General features: G+C 47.1%; 1 protein-coding gene across 6 annotated transcripts in view; it reads right to left on the reverse strand.

The window, feature by feature from the left end:
* The window catches only part of PECAM1 (platelet and endothelial cell adhesion molecule 1), a 91,876-nt gene that overhangs the window by 57,272 nt on the left and 17,419 nt on the right, over positions 1-17,185 (reverse strand). For 3 of the 6 annotated variants that reach the window (XM_055257197.2, XM_063629351.1, XM_063629353.1), the window contains 2 exons: positions 9,977-10,138; positions 9,864-9,890 (listed from right to left, as the gene is read on the reverse strand). In XM_055257197.2, coding sequence (XP_055113172.2) covers positions 9,864-9,890; positions 9,977-10,040 — 91 coding nt within the window. In that variant the 5' untranslated portion in view covers positions 10,041-10,138. Of the gene's footprint in view, positions 1-9,863; positions 9,891-9,976; positions 10,504-17,185 lie in introns of those variants that run through there. The other 3 variants (XM_063629352.1, XM_055257200.2, XM_055257196.2) reach the window with 2 other exon arrangements.

A 17,185-nucleotide genomic window follows, 5' to 3' on the forward strand; every position in this document is an offset into this window, starting at 1 on the left:
AAGACAGATGACATGATATGTGAAAACCTCAAAGAGTCTACAGACAAATTATTTGAAATAAATGTGAGTTTAGAAAGGTGGCTGGATAAGGCCAGGAATGGCAGCTCACACCTGTAATCCCAGCACTTTGGGAGGCCAGGAGTTCGAGATCAGCCTGGCTGACACGGTGAAACCCCATCTCTACCAAAAATACAAAAATTAGCCAGGCATGGTGGCATGCACCTGTAATCCCAGCTACTTGGGAGGCTGAGGCAGGAGAATCACTTGAACCTGGGAGGCAGAGGTTGCAGTAAGCTGAGATCACAACACTGCACTGAGCGACAGAATAAGACTGTCTGCAAAAACACAAACAAACAAACGAAAAAGAAAGGTGGCTAGATATAAGATTAATATTTTACAAGTCAGCATAGTGGTCATCTCCAGAGGGAGGGGCTATGGGGTAGGGAGAAGCACAGATGCAAGCTATTAAGAAATGGTCTTTTGGGATGTTGGTCTGGGATGCTGATGAGACATTGTCCCTAATTTCACAAAGTGTTCCAACCGCACCAGGAAACACTGTGTTTATGCTGAACAACTGATTCATTTCTATCTTGTGGATTCTGAGAATGTTCTAACGGACCTTGTTCCTCCTTTTGCTTTGATTGCTAACATACAGCCAAAATTTCACCTCTGCTTCTAGCAATCTTTGGGATGTGTTTTGTGCTAAATGGGCCATAGCTTTATTTCCCTGCCTTTATTTTCCTCTCATCCTGATTTCCTCATTAATTGTATCTTGTTGAACAACAATACATAATTTTTATAAGTGGTCCCAAGTCATTTTTTTGGAACAAGAAAATAGTTAGCTAGCTGGCCAGAGATACTGGCAGAACCTGTCCTTTCCCTCTCTTTTAACAAAGTTAGGCCTTTGTTGGGTAATTTAAAATTTAATCTTCAATTTTAAAATGAGTACCACAATTTGTGCCTGCTGCTATATTCTGAGCAATTAATTTAACAACAACAACAACAACAACAAAAATGGTGTCTGACCAGTCCATGAGATGAAACAAGATGATGGTTTAAATTGAAGTCATTTCCCACAGCGTTACTCTTTGGAACTCCCTTTTTTGTCTTTATGTGCAACTTACAAGCTCCTGATTTAAGGAGCCTGCTGGATGAGCTCTCGACACAAAATTTTCTTTGGACCAGCCGGGCACGGTGGCTTATGCCTGTAATCTCAGCACTTTGGGAGGCCGAGGCAGGTGGATCACTTGAGGTCAGGAGTTCAAGACCAGCCTGGCCAACATGGTGAAACCTCGTCTCTACCAAAAATACAAAATTAGCTGGGTGTGGTGGTGGGTGCCTGTAATCCCAGCTACTTGGGAGGCTGAGGCAGGAGAACTGCTTGAACCCGGGAGGCAGAAGTTGCAGTGAGCCAAGGTCATGCCATTGCACTCCAGCCTGGGAAATAAGAACAAAATTCCATCTCAAAAAAATCCTTTTTTTCTTTGGACCATATTGATTTCTCTGCACTCCTCAATTAATATAGTTCCCTCCCAACCACTCTCTTCCCTCTCAGAGACAGTTAGGTCTCCTCCCATTACATCTTCAGTATTTCCTCCTTCATTTTAAGCTATGCTGTGTATTCCAGTGACTCAACCAGGAGACACTAAAGAGCAGAAATCAAGTGCATGGAGCCAGACCTGGGCCAAATCTCATCTCTGCTACTAACAAAGCTGTGTGACCTTTGGCAAGTCCCTGAATTTCTCTGAGCCTCAGTTTGCTTACCCATACAATAGGCACAAGGAATGCAAGTATAAATGAGAACCTGAGTTTAAGTACTTAAAGTAGAGTTCCTGGCACCTATAAAGTGCTTGAGAAATGTTAGCTAGATTCTTCCAGTTACAGAAATAAAATCGACTCTTTTTTATTTTTTAATTTTAATTTTTTAGAGATGGGGTCTTACTATGTTGTCCAGGCTATTAAACTCCTGGCCTCAAGCAATCATCCTGCCTCAGCCTCCCCAGGTGCTGGGATTATAGGCATGAGCTGAAAATCGACTATTCAGAGCTTTAAAGTTGTGTCTCCACTCCATGTTTCTAGGGATTTTTTTTTTTTTTCAAATAAAAACCATATTTAAGGCTGGGCATGGTGGTTCATGCCTGTAATCCCAGAACTTTGGGAGGCTGAGGTGGGCAGATCACTTGAGGTAGGAGTTCGAGACCAGCCTCCTGGCTAACATGGTGAAACCCCATCTCTATTAAAGATACAAAAACTAGCCAGGCGTGGTGGCAGCCGCCTGTAATCCCATCTACTCGGGAGGCTGAGGCAGGAGAATCACTTGAACTTAGGAGGCGGATATTGCAGTGAGCCGAGATTGCACCACTGCACTCCAGCCTGGGCGACAAAGCTAGACTCCATCTCAAAAAAAAATAAATAAAATAAAAAGCATATTAAACATTTTCAGGTTAAAGTGACTTCTCCAGCCTCCCAGTTTTGCTCACTTCACTGCGTGCTCTCCACATGAGTCATTCTTCTGCTCTCCTGTTTACTGAACGAGCTGCCCATCCCTAGCTGGTTATGCCCTAGACCAGCAGACAGTGCTGGGTACAGAAGGGAGTCAGACATACCAGGTTTAAACCCCTGATCCCACAGTCCTTAGCTGGGTGATTTCGGGAGCTATTTAACCTCTCTGGGCCACCACGTCTCCGCCTACAAAGTAGGAACATGAATACCTGCCTTCTCTGGTATCTTTAACCTAAACAGTGACTGAGCCAAAGTGGCTGAGGGCACAGAAGGAGCCGTGTATATACTGCCCAGTGCCTGGCCCCTGGTTGACATTCTCTGCCTTCTTCCTTAGCACCATTCATAGCAAACATTTAAGGGGGTTTTTCTGTGCCAAGCACTGTCCCTCATATTGGGGATTCAGAGAACAGTGAGGCTGGCAGTGTCTGCCCTTGCAGAGCTCAGTCTGTACTCCACAGCTCTTCCTACTCTGGGCCTTCCAGCCTCAGCACAACCCTTGCCTGAGCCTCCTACTGACCAGTCCTAGTTCATTTGATTTTTATAAAAGCCCTCCCTTTTTAAAAAACAATTTTAAAGCAAATTTGGCTAACGCACCAAGCAGTGGTTTTTTCAGTAGGGATGGTACCCACTAGCATGGGGCACTTCCACCATCTTGTTTTTCTAAGCAACTCTAACACACATTATCTGCTCAAATAAACTCAGCCGGGCGTGCTGGCTCACACCTGTAATCCCAGCTCTTTGGGAGGCCTAGGTCGGTGGATCACCTGAGTTCAAGAGTTTGAGACCCACTGGCCAACATGGTGAAACCTCGCCTCTACTAAAAATACAAAAATTAGCGGGGCATGGTAGCAGGCACCTGTCATCCCAGCTACTCAGGAGGCTGAGGCAGGAGAATCACTTGAACCCAGGAGGTAGAGGTTGCAGTGAGCCAAGATCGCGTCATTGCACTCCAGCCTGGGCAATAGAGCAAAAACTCCATCTCAGAAAATAAATAAATTAACAATAAAGGAACTCAATGGATGCACTGGCAGGAACACCACATTCCCATGGCTAGCTTGAACAGACAAGGGAGAAGAGAGAGCAGGATGGAAAAAGGAAAAGCATTTTAGAAAATCTATCAAGATATGAGTCTCAGCTCTTCATCTTAACACAAATATCATTGACAAAACAACAAGAACAGTGGCCTAGTTTTTACCACCACAACCACCACCTCCCTTGCTGTAGCCGCCCTTCAAGATGCCCCCCCAATGATCCTTGCCCTCTGCTCATCACACTTACACGTGGTCGCCTCCCACGTTAACATCAACCAACAAAATACTCCATCAGGTAATAAAAGACAATGCAGCTTTTATCCTGGTCACTCTCTCTCCTGTCTGGGATCCCTCATTCTGGGGAAAGCCAGCAGTCATGGCATGAGCAGCCCTGTGGAAGGTCCCCAGGATGAGGAACTAAGGCCTCCAGCCCATAGCCACAGGAGTGAGCTTGGAAGCAGATTCCCCAGACTCAGTCAAGCCCTTCAGATAACCGCAACCCTGACCAACAATTTGTCTGCAATCTAATGAGACCCGGTGCCAGCACCACCCAACTCAGCCACTGCTGCATTCCTGACCCTCAGAAACTTCAGTATGATAAATCCGTGTTACCTTAAGCCAGTAAGTTTTAAGTAAATTGTTAAGGAGCAATAGGTAACAAATATACCATGCAACCAAACTTCAAAAGTCTCTACCTGATTCTTGTTTTGATAATATGGAAAACATTAACTTCTTTCTAAATAAACCAGCCAAGCACAGCCAAACTGAATTACTGCCTGTAGGTCTCACTATTTACACAGAGTGACTGTTCACAACCTGGGGGACACCGCCCCTGGGAGGTGCATGGGTGGGTAGGAGGCTCATCAACTACGTCCAATTGTGTGCAAATGTATGCTTTTTCTGGAGAGAGAGCCCACAGATTTCCTTACTGAACCCAAAAAGGTTCAGGATTACTGTGATGAAGAGTGGGGCTGTGGGACAGCCTAAAGAGGTCAGATCTTTTCAACCTGGGGAGATGAAGGTTGACGGAGAAGGATCCAAAGTTGGAAAGTCACCACGCAACAGCCAGTGACCACAGTGCCAAACCCCAACATGCTAAAAACAGTGGGACCTTGACCTCAAGGCCACTCATCAGTGGATGGTGGTGCTCCCTGGAAACATGCGGCACCATAAGTCAGCCAGCCACCTGGCCCTCAACCTGGAAATGACTCAGAGAGAAAGTGGAGGGTGCAGGAGAAGGAGGGGCTGCCCTCGTCAGGAAAATTACTGGAAGCCACGAAGCACAGAGTCCCTGATGAACTTCTGTGCTCATCAGAGAGCACACTGAGCCATCTTCCTACCCGAATCTCAAGCATCTCCAAGTTCAGTTCAAGTTCCCATCCATGAGACATGTCTCAAGCACCTGGGCCAGGTGCTGGGCTGACAGAGTAAATAAGAAATCATCCTTGCTGTCCCAAACAGCAAAGGTTGGTGGGGCCACATAGCTGGACTCCAGTGATACCAGTAAGCACCAAGAGGAAGGGCTGCCCAGGAGACGTCAAGGAGTCTGAAAGAAATGACCACTGAACTGAGCCTGCCAGGCCAAGGACAGGCAGTGGGGTGCTCCAGGTAGGAGAACAGCGTGTACCAGGACACAGGGGTGTGAGAAATCAGTGCATTCTGGGCATGGCCCATTACAGAAACCAGAGTGTGGAGCTAGAGAGGCCAGGTGGCTGGGTCTGTGGTGCCAGAATGGAGGGCCGGCCTGCTGTGCTGACAAGCTGGGCCCTGTCCTGAGGGTGTCAGGAGGGATGTGACAGCACCCGAGGCCAGTAAACAGCCTGGAAGTGGTTCAGGTGAAAGCTGATGAGGCCTGAGCTAGGCAGGTGCAGTGGGGATGAGGGAAGGATAGGCTGGGGATCTCTTGAGTGGACTCAACAGGACTTGTTTCTGGGGTGTTGAAAATGTTCTAGAATGAATCCCAGCACTTCGGGAGGCCAAGACAGGTGGTTCACTTAAGGTGAGGAGTTTGAGAACAGCCTGGCCAACATGGCAAAACCTCGTCTCTACTGAAAATACAAAAATTAGCCGGGCATGGTGGTGCATGCCTGTAATTGCAGCTACTCAAGAAAGGCAGGAGAATTGCTTGAATTTGGGAGGTGAAAGTTGCAGTGACCTGAGATCCAACCACTGCACTCCAGCCTGGGCAACAAGAGTGAGACTCTGTCTCAAAAAAAAAAAAAAAAAAAAAGGAAAGAAAAGAAAAGAAAAGAAAAAGAAAGAAAATGTTCTAGACCTAGACAATGGTGATGTTTGCACAACACTATGAATGTACTAAATGTCATTAATAATAAATGTTATATTATTTGTATTTTACCACAATTTAAAAAAAGATTTTGTTTGATTGGATATGGAGTTGAAAGAATGGAAGATAAACTTCCTGGATTAGATTCCCAGGCGGATGTGTGTGCCACCAAACTAAAATAGAAAATGCCACACGCAGCTGGGTGTGGTGGCTCATGTCTGTTATCCCAGCGCTTTGGGAGGCCAAGGCAGAAGGATTGCTTAAGTCCAGGAGTTCGAGACCAGCCTGGGCAACAGAATGAGACCCCAGTCTCTACAAAAACAAATAAACAAACAAACAAACAAAAACAGAAAAAGATAAGGAAGGAAGACAAAGTGATGGTGGTGCAGCTGCATGCAAGGGGCCAGTAGGAGGACCGGGAGGAGACATCAAAGGTTTGCCTGTGTTAACTGGAGGCTCAGGGCAGAGGCCAGGGCTGGATTGTGAAGGTGGGAGGAGTGTGGATTTAGGGGAGGGGGGAATGTGGAGGTGTTGAAAGGGGAGCTGGTCTCCAGGGAGGATAAGACCAGGAGCCTGCAGAGACCAGGACGGGGTTCAGACTCCAGGAAAAGACAAAGTAAGTCCAAAGGCAGCCCTGGGGGAGAAGGAGGAGGGTTTGTTAGAGAGGGAGGAGACAAAGCAGGGTAGAGGATGGAGAAGGTCAAGGAGGGAGGCTTTGGGGCACGATCAAAAGTCAAAGGCAGGAGAGGGGTACAGGGAGCCGAGGGCTGGACGCAGAGGTCCGTTGCATTTGGCATCAGGTGGTCCTTGGTGACCCCTCAGCAAGAGGAGACCCAACAGCCGGAGAAGTGGGGCCTGCGGCCAGGCTGCTGGGAGGTGAGGCGTGTCTGAGAGGTGAGGGGGGTAGGCACAGATTATAAACTAACTTTCAGAGAGGTTCAATTGAGAAAGGAAACTAGAAAGGCCAGATGAGGGGGGCACAAGATAAACAGTGGGGGTGGGTGTCTGCGTGTGATTTTTCTTTTTCCTAAAAAAAGAGTTCCCATTCACTGAGAGAACAGAGCCAGAAGCAGAAATAGAGATTCTAGAAGTGGTGGTAGGGGAGAGGGACATGAATGCACCTAGGCGTGGGGTCCTGGGAGTGAGGGAGGGTCTCAGCCTAGGTGCCTGGCTGGCCCCCATCAGCTGAGAAGCAGGGTGCATGCGTCCTCGAGGCCGGGAGGGAAGCGGAGAGGATAGGTGGGGAGGCTGATAAGCCCGCAGCCAGGCCCAGGAGGGAAGTTGAGGGAGTTCCCTCCAGATGACTGTTTACTAGGTGAAGATGGAGCAGCGGTCACCTCCTGAGGCCAGACAGCTGCAGTGATGTGCGGGGCTGGAAGGGAACAAAGAGGCCTGAGATGGAAGGAAGGGAAAGAGCTGAGGCTGTCCCAGGACGGTAGCCGCAGAGCGGGAGACGCAGAGCAAGCCTGCAGGCCACGCACTGCAAATGCTGGCCTTGGGGGGCCTAAGGAATGGAGACCTGGTTCCAGCTGCCGCCCTGCCCACCCCAAGTGTTCACCCTGCTCGCTCAGTGCCTTGTGGCCTCCGGGTCTGTTTCCTTGAGTGTAAAACAAGGCAGAGGCCTGAGGAGGCAGTGGGAGAGTCCTCCCTGTGCCACGTTCTGCAGTTCCAATGTCTTCCCTGAAGGTACAAAGAACATTCATTCTCTAGGAACCCAAAGGAGGAAGCAATTGACTTCCATGTGGGGTGGAGGGGGAGAGGGGAGAGCACCACAGTATTGGGAAACAGGATGTTGCAGGTAAGAAAAAGAGGGACCCCAAAGCGTGATTGTCTGCAGGGTAGGGTCTGGCCCAAAGGGTGTAGTCTGGGAGGGTACCAGGGCTGGAGTGGACAAAGGGAGAGTGGGTGGGGCAGGAGCCACAGTTGTAAAGGTGGGCCAGGACCATGTAGTAAACACCATTGTCATTTATCAATCACCGTGAGGCGTGGGCCAATAAATCACCTCCTTTTATGCAGTCTCAACCTTATACCCACTTCATGCCCACGAAGTTCTCTTATCATCCCCACGTTAGATTGGGAAAATAGCTCAAAGAGCTTAAGTAAAACTGGTCTAAAAGACTTGAGCCAGGCCTATGGCTCCAGACAAATGGTGCGGCTTCAGAGAGTGGAAGTTCCAGTCCCAGTGCCCGCCCAACTGCCTGTCTCATGGACAAATCAGTTATTTCTTTCTTTCTTTTTTTTTCTGAGACAAAGTCCCGCTCCGTTGCCCAGGCTGGAGTGCAGTGGCGCAATCCTGGCTCACCGAACCTCTGCCTCCTGGGTTCAAGCAATTCTCATGCCCCTGCCTCCCGAGTAGCTGGGATTACAGGCATGTGCCACCATGTCTAGCTAATTTTTTGTATTTTTAGTAGAGATGGGGTTTCACTATTTTGGCCAGGCTGGTTTTGAACTCCTGGCTTCAAGTGATTCGACCACCTTGGCCTCCCAAAGTGCTGGGATTACAGGTGTGAGCCAACATGGCTGGTAAAATCGGTTATTTCTGAGGCTCGGTGACACCATCAGTCCAGCAGGATAATTATGAAGATTATGGATATCCTGCCTCCGTGGGTTGCCATGGGGATCAAATGCCCAAGGAAGCACCGTACAGTTGAGCAGAGAAGCCTGGCAGAGTGGCTTTGCCAGTGGCCAACCAGCCCTCCCCAGCCTGGGGCCACTGCTCCAAGGCTTGACTCACCAGCTAGCCTTGCCCATGGACTTCACCTCCAAAGAGCTGTGCAATTTGCCTGCAACCCAGTCACCTCCATTCTTTGCTTATTGCAGTGACTTCTGACAAGGAAATAGCGTTCTGTGGGCTCTCCCTCTATTCACAGCCCCGGGACACTACTGAGCCCCCTCATTCATGTGGTCCCAGAAGAAGCAGAACAAAACCCTCTCATCTCAAGACAAAGGTTCAAAATTAGCTATAAAGTGGAAGATAAACCAGGCCTCAAAGATAGGCAGCACCCCCCTTCCCTTTGTGCAAGCACAAAATATTACAGATATACTTGTAGCCTCACAGGTGAATGGAAAATGAGCTCCAGTGTGTGATTTTTATCATTTAGGAGTAAAAAAAGTAGCAACAATTTAAACTAGGATCTGTCTTCATATGTCTAACAAATCAATTATATCTCATTTGCAAATAAAAACAGTTGGGGATAGGTTACAATATTCAAATAAGCCATTATGGTAAAACAACAAAAAACTAATTATGGAATTGTTCATTAAAAAAAAAAAAAATCACCTCCCCATCCCAAAAAATAGCAATGCACTGGAATCTAGAAAATGTGAGGCCGGGCATGGTGGCTCACACCTGTAATCCCAGCACTTTGGGAGGTGGAGGCCGGCGGATCACCTGAGGTCAGGAGTTTGAGACCAGCCTGGCCAACATGGTGAAACCCTGTTTCTACTAAAAATACAAAAATTAGCCGGGCCTGGTGGCATGCGCCTCTAATTCCAGCTACTTAGGAGGCTGAGATAGGAGAATCCTTGAACCCAGGAGGCAGAGGTTGCAGAGAGCCGGGATTGCACCACTGCACTCCAGCCTGGGTAACAGAGACTCTGTCTCAAAAAAAAAAGAAAAAAAGGAAAATGTGTGCTACTTATAATTGTGTTTTTTGCCATTTTTAAAAAAAGTAATGGCAAAAACCACAATTACTTTGCAACAACCTAATATATTTTTAGACTAGTCAAGAGTAGTAGTGAGAACAGAGAAAAGAACATGGAGTTTGATCTGTAACTGACTAAACAATTCATCAAGATAACCCACTACCTTCAGACCAGCCAAGGAAACATATGCTACTTCTAAAACACACTGACCAGAACTTGGCTTAGATCTAAGCCTTTCTAAAAATGTCCACATGGGATAAACTTTAGTTCTCAATTGGAATCTTTTCCTTAATTGTTAGAAGTATCAAACCCCAGCAATTTGACATGCGTTTTAGGCATCACAGAAGAGAAAGGAGGAAGCCAGGTAGAAACATCTGTTACAGTGGAAACATCAGACTTACAGTTTTCTTGACCCTCAAGGCTTGAACCTGCAAGAAACAGAAGAAACATGTTGATTCCAGAAGCTTCGATGCTCATGGAGTTAAAGTGATGTGGAAACAGAGTAAACACTCACAGAGCAGAAGGGTCAGCAGGACTCCAAGCCACATCGTGGCCCCTTGGGCCCACCTCGGCTGCATCCTGAGAGTGAAGACTGCACACACAGTTAGTTCTGCCTTCGGGCCATGACTCGCTCAGCAGAAGGCACTGCCCACAAGTCACCGTTGAGAAACCCGCCCTGTGAAAAGCAGAAACCCCTCTGGTCACTTCTCCCGGCGCCTGCAGAGAGACCGGCTGTGGCGCTGGTCAGGTAATGGCAGCCATGGCTGGAAACCGGGAACAATGGGGCCTGGGCTGGCCTGATATCTCCTCAGGAAATGACCGGCCTTCCTGAGGGGCCACCGAACGCAGCCGCTTTGTTTAGTTTCTTTAGGGAAAAAACAAGGCACAAGTGACATTTGCCTCGGCGTTCTTGACCCTCCCTCTGTCTCGCCTGAGTTTGGGGGCCCTTCTCACGGCACGGTGAGGCGATTCCTCCCTGCCTCCAGCCTCCACCCAAAGGGCTGCTCTCCCAGGACATCCAGAAAGATCTCTCTGCTTTTCCGGTCCTCCCCTTCCCCCATCAAAGAGGGCTTTTCCCACACAGCATAAGTCTGGGCCCCCTGCCTTTCTTGGGCTGACTTTTCCCCAAAATTGCATATTTGTCAAAGAGACCTGCTGCTGGGGCAGGGTGAGCTTGGAACGCAGTGGAACTGAGGCGGGAGAACAGCAGAGGAAGAAGGGGGGAAAGAGGACCCTGGGGCGTAGGCTAGCTTAAGCAATAGCAAAAGCAAAAGATGTAAGATAGTAGAAGAACATACGAAATAAGGGAGTAAGCAGTAAGAATAGAATTAATGGCTGGACGCAGTGGCTCATGCCTGTAATCCCAGCATTTTGGGAGGCCAAGGCGGGCAGATCATGAGGTTAGGGGTTTGAGACCAGCCTGACCAACATGGTGAAACTCCACCTCTACTAAAAAAAAAAAAAAAAAAAAATATACAAAAATTAGCCAGGCGTGGTGGTGTGTGCCTGTAATCCCAGCTACTCAGGAGGCTGAGGCAGAAGAATCGCTTGAACCTGGGAGGCAGAGCAGTGAGCTGAGATTGCACCATTGAACTCCAGCCTGGGCAACAGAGTGAGACTCCATCTCAAAAAAAAAAAAAAAAAAGAATAGAATTAACTTCTTCCATGCCAATAAGGAGTGACATGTTAACCCAATATCGTACCCTTTAGAAGATGGCTTCAAGCCTAAAAATACACTATTCCTACTCCATCAAGCCTCAAAATATGTTATTCCTACTCCTTTTAAAAGATACCTTGTAGCTTTAAGATTGACCTTTGGGGCCAGAAGTCATGGCTCATGCCTGTAATCCCAGCACTTTGAGAGGCCAAGGCGGGAGGATTGCCTGAGGTCAGGAGTTTCAGACCAGCCTGGCCAACATGGTGAAACCTTGTCTCCAATAAAAATACAAAAATTAGCCAGGCGCAGTGGCACACGCCTATAATCCCACCTACCCGAGAGGCTGAGGCAGGAGAATCACTTGAACCTGGGAGGTGGAGGTTGCAGTGAGCCGAGATCAAACCACTGCACTCCAGCCTGGGGTGACAGAGCAAGACTTTGTCTCAAAAAAAAAAAAAAAAAGAAAAGATTGGCCTTTGGACTTTTCATTGGGTAATAGATATTTTGATGGTAGAAAATACTTGAATGTGGCTGAGCACGGTGGCTCATGCCTGTAATCCTAGCACTTTGGGAGGCCAAGGCGGGCGGATGACTTGGGGTCAGGAGTTCAAGACCAACCTGGCCAACAGGGAGAAACCTGTCTCTACTAAAAATACAAAAATTAGCCTTAGCCGGGCATGAAGGCGTGCACCTGTAATCCCAGCTACTCAGGAGGCTGAGGCAGGAGAACTCAGAAGGCGGAGGTTGCAGTGAGCCGAGATTGCACCACTACACTCCAGCCTAGGCAACAGAAGTGAAACTGCACCTCAAAAAAAAAAAAATAAAGAAAAGAAACTACTAGAATCTGACCTTTGCATCAGTTTCTAAAAATCTGACTTGTTAGAGTCAAAAGTTATGAGATGCTTTGGAAAAGAAGCAAACCATGTGGATATTAATAAGACATCAAAATCTCTCAGACTGTCTTAATATTTTATGGTGTTTCTTTATAGTCTGTAATTTATTTATTTTATTTATTTATTTATTTTTTTGAGACAGAGTCTCACTCTGTCGCCCAGGCTGGAGTGCAGTGGCGCCATCTTGGCTCACTGCAAGCTCTGCCTCCCGGGTTCATGCCATTCTCCTACCTCAGCCTCCCGAGTAGCTGGGACTACAGGTGCCCGCCACCACGCCCAGCTAATTTTTTTTGTATTTTTAGTAGAGATGAGGTTTCACCATGTTAGCCAGGATGGTCTCGATCTCCTCGATCTCCTGACCTCGTGATCCGCCCGCCTCGGCCTCCCAAAGTGCTGGGATTACAGGCGTGAGCCACTGTGCCCGGCCTATAGTCTGTAGTTTAAAACATCAATCAAATATTGCCACAGAAAGTAATATAATACATAAGGGAGTAAGCAGTAAGTTGGGAAATGGAAGGTAAGAGAAGTAAGTTGGAAGGACTTCCAGTAGCTATTCGGTCACAAAAAATAAAAGTAAAGATGGGCAATTTGGTCAGAAGAGGTAAAGTGGGGGTAAACAAGGTTGAACAACTAGCTTACAAGAAATAAAGTAGGGTTAAGGCACAATGAGAGAAAGGCAAGTGATGTTAAGCAAGTGAGGAAAAACATGTAAAAGGCCATGAAATATAACAAACTGGCGCTGATAACCACTCACAGGTCAGCCCACTCACCCCTCTCTGAGAGTGTCGCTGTGCTTAATAAATCATTTGCTGCTTTGCTATTTGTACGTGTGTCATGTCCAGTTCTTTGTTCATGGCACCAACGGCCTGGAGCTGCGCGGCACCATCTGGTAACAGAACTAGAAAGCTCTCCCCGGCCTTTGGTGTGGATGACGTACGCAGCTCTATGAGAGGCCCCTCTCCAGCCAGCACCCCTAAACAAATGCGTACTCTACTAGGCCACTATGCGGGAGCTTTCTAAGATATACATCTTTTTTGCTGGGCATGTGGCTCATGCCTGTAATCCCAGCACTTTGGGAGGCCAAGGCAGGTGGATCACCTGAGGTCAGGAGTTCGAGACCAGCCTGACCAACATGGAGAAACCCGTCCTTACTAAAAATACAAAAATTAATCGGGTGTGGTGGCTCATGCCTGTAATCCCAGCTACTCAGTAGGCTGAGGCAGGAGAATCGCTTGAACCTGGGAGGTGGAGGTTGCGGTGAGCCGAGATCACGCCATTTTACTCCAACCTGGGCAACAAGAGTGAAACACTGTCTCAAAAAAAAAAAGAAGATATACATCATTTCCTTTCGCTTCTCTGTTTGAGACCGGAAAAAGTCAATTTACAGCCTGCCATGTACAGCCTTTGCTTACCTTTCAAGCCTCGTCTCTCACCACTTCCTTCCTCGCACCTATATTATGGCTGCTAGAATTTCTAGTTCCCAGCACTCTTCATCTGTCTGTGCCTTTGTCGGGGCTGCTTCCATACTTGGAATGCCCTCCCCACTTCTTTCCAAGCAAATTCCTACCCATCCTTCCTAACTCAGTTCAGGAATCCATTTCTCCAGAATTTTTCCTTGTCTTCCCCAGACTGAGCTGCCCTTCCTCTGCAACCCCCTCACCTCCCTGGTTTTCCCTCTGTCAGACACTCTTTTTTTTTTTTTTTTTTGAGACAGAGTCTTGCTCTGTCGCCCAGGCTGGAGTGCAGTGGCGTGATCTTGGCTCACCGCAACCTCCACCTCACAGGTTCAGGCGATTCTCCTACCTCAGCCTCCCGAGTAGCTAGAATTACAGGCATGCGCCACCATGCCCGGATAATTTTTGTATTTTTAGTAGAGACGGGGTTTCACCATGTTAGCCAGGCTGGTCTTGAACTCCTGACCTCAGGAGATCACCCATCTTGGCCTCCCAAAGTGCTGGGATCACAGGTGTGAGCCACCAGGCCCAGATGTCGGACCCTTTTTTTTTTTTTTTTGAGATGGAGTCTCGCTCTGTTGCCCAGGCAACTGCACTCCAGTGCAGGGGCGCGATCTTGGCTCACTGCAAGCTCTGCCTCTAGGGTTCACACCATTCTCCTGCCTCAGCCTCCCAAGTAGCTGGGACTACAGGAGCCCCCCACCACGCCTGGCTAATTTTTTGTGTTTTTAGTAGAGACGGGGTTTCACCGTGTTAGCCAGGATGGTCTCCATCTCCTGACCTCGTTATCCACCCGCCTCGGCCTCCCAAAGTGCTGGGATTACAGGCATGAGCCATTGCGCCCAGCTGGACACTTTTATTACACGATGTGTCATAATGGCTTGTCCTCCCCCAAATGGACTGCAATCTCCTTGATGACAGGGGCAGTGCCTGGAACCTAGTAGATGATGAAAAACCATTAGTGCAATGGATGATTGTCTATATGGATGAAGACAAGCTACTGTATTGTCTGAATCAGATGATCACTGCCTTGAGGGTGCCATGTTGTTTCTGAAATGCCACACTCTAGGACTTCCCCATGGTAAAGCTAAGACAGATACAAACTGGCCACAATCGAAACCAGATTCCTTTACCTCAGGGCAAGAACCAAGAAGTAATGGCTTCCAGCTAGAAAACAGTTCCTCTCTGACCTGCGGTTCAGTGGAAGTTTTGATAAGAGCCTTGAACAGCAATACACACTTTACCCATTTATTTCTAAAGAAACGTTTTCCGTTGTGTTATTTGCTGTTCTGTGCTCCCCATTCCCCACTATAAGCTATCTTCTTTGGCAGTCTACTGGAAATTACCCTCACCCATCTACCAAATTTTGATGTTGGAACAAACATGGAAACACCATGGTTTTTTTTTTTTTTTTTGAGACGGAGTCTCACTCTGTCACCCAAGCTAGAGTGCAGTGGTGCGATCTCGGCTCACTGCAAGCTCCGCCTCCTGGGTTCACGCCATTCTCCTGTCTCAGCCTCCCAAGTAGCTGGGACTACAGGCGCCTGCCACCATGCCCGGCTAATTTTTGTATTTTTAGTAGAGACGGTGTTTCACCATGTTAGCCAGGATGGTCTTGATCTCCTGACCTCGTGATCCGCCCACCTTGGCCTCCCAAAGTGCTGGGATTACAGGCGTGAGCCACCGCGCCCCACCAACACCATGATTAATAAAATAAATTTTGGCTTCAATGGTAACTTTTCAATATTGCAAAGTAAGCACCTTTTGCAGAGCGACATTCAAATGATAGTGATAAATGCAAAGACCCCAGACCCCGCGCCTCCAAGTTCCAAAGTAAATTTCTAAAATGTGGCAATTGCTTCATAAATGATTCTAATATTTTCAGGATACCATGATAAAATAAAGCTTTATTTCAAAAATAAATGTTTTTTTTTTTAGAAAATTGAAAAATTGTATCCCATAATTCACACTATGTACCGGAATATATTCCAAATGGACCAATGATATGAATGTACAAATAAACCCATAAAAGTTCTAGAAGAGGCCAGGCGCAGTGGCTGGTGCTTGTAATCCCAGCCCTTTGGGAGGCCGAGGTAGGCAGATCACCTGAGGTCAGGAGTTCAAGGCCAGCCTGGCCCACATATAGTGAAACCCCGTCTCTACTAAAAAATACAAAAATTAGCTAGGCGTAGTGGCACATGCCTGTAGTCCCAGCTACTTGGGAAGCTGAGGCAGGAGAATCACTTGAACCTGGGAGGCAGAGGTTGCAATGAGCCAAGATTGTGCCACTGCACTTCAGCCTGGGCAACAGAGCAAGACTCTGTCTCGCAAAAAAAAAGGACGGGCGCGATGGCTCACGCCTGTAATCCCAGCACTTTGGGAGGCCGAGGCGGGTGGATCATGAGGTCAGGAGATCGAGACCATCCTGGCTAACATAGTGAAACACCGTCTCTACTAAAAATACAAAAAAAAAAACTTAGCTGGGCGCGGTGGTGGGCACCTGTAGTCCCAGCTACTCTTGAGGCTGAGGCAGGAGAATGGCGTGAACCCGGGAGGCGGAGCTTGCAGTGAGCCAAGATAGCGCCACTGCATCCAGCCTGGGCGACAGAGCGAGATCCTGTCTCAAAAAAAAAAAAAAAAAGAGTTCTAGAAGAAAACACAAAAGAAGAAAAGAAGTCCTTACAACCTTGAATGGCAGAGGCTGGTTTAACTAAAACTTAAAATCCAGAAGCCATAAAATTGATTGATAAATTGTACTTTATGAAAAAAAAAAAAGTTCTGCTTTGCCAAAAAAAAAAAAAATTAGTCAGGAGAAAAACTACTAACTGGAAAAAATGTTTGCAACTCACATCATGGACAAAGAGCTAACCTCCCTAGTATGTGAAGAACACTCATAAATTAAGAAGAAAAATATTGGGAGTCTGTCTAAGCTACTCTGGCTTGGGAGGCTGCCTGATTAAAAGAAAGAAAATAAAATAGAAGAAGAAAAAGAAAAGACCAACAATCCAATAGAAAAATAGGCAAAGAATATGAACAGATAGTTTCCATAATGTAAGAAAAGGTATCTGAAATTGGAAATAGGCAAAAATGATTACTGCATGCCTGTCCAGGGTTTACTTGACTCTGTAAGGTTATTACTGTTTATTTGACTTGCTATTTACAGTAGACTAGGATACTTTACAATCAGTAGGGGAGGGTAAACATTAACTTGTAGAAAGTCAGTAAGGATGCAAAGGATTCTTACTATCTGTGACAGAGGGGTGGGTGGCAGAAACTGAGCAGTTGGAGACTTTTCTTTGTAACGCTTTCTGTACTTTTGTTTTTTAAATCATGTGACTGTATTACCCTTCACTTTTTTTTTTTTTTTTTTTGAGATGGAGTCTTGTGCTGTTGCCCAGGCTGTTGTGCAGTGGCACGATCTCAGCTCACTGCAACCTCCACCTCCAAGGTTCAAGTGATTCTCATGCCTCAGCCTCCCGAGTAGCTGGGACTACAGGCATGTGCCACCATGTCCAGCTAATTTTCGTATTTTTAGTAGAGATGGGGTTTCACCATTTTGGCCAGACTGGTCTTGAACTCCTGACCTCAGGCAATCCACCCACCTTGGTCTCCCAAACTGCTGGGATTACAGGCGGGAGCCACCATGCCCAGCAGTATTACCTTTAAAATTTTAATTAAGAAATTGAATTTCTGTTCAGCTTTATGAAGTATTACATAAT

This window comes from Symphalangus syndactylus, chromosome 20 (assembly GCF_028878055.3).
Source record: "Symphalangus syndactylus isolate Jambi chromosome 20, NHGRI_mSymSyn1-v2.1_pri, whole genome shotgun sequence".
NCBI classification, from domain to species: Eukaryota; Metazoa; Chordata; class Mammalia; order Primates; family Hylobatidae; genus Symphalangus; species Symphalangus syndactylus.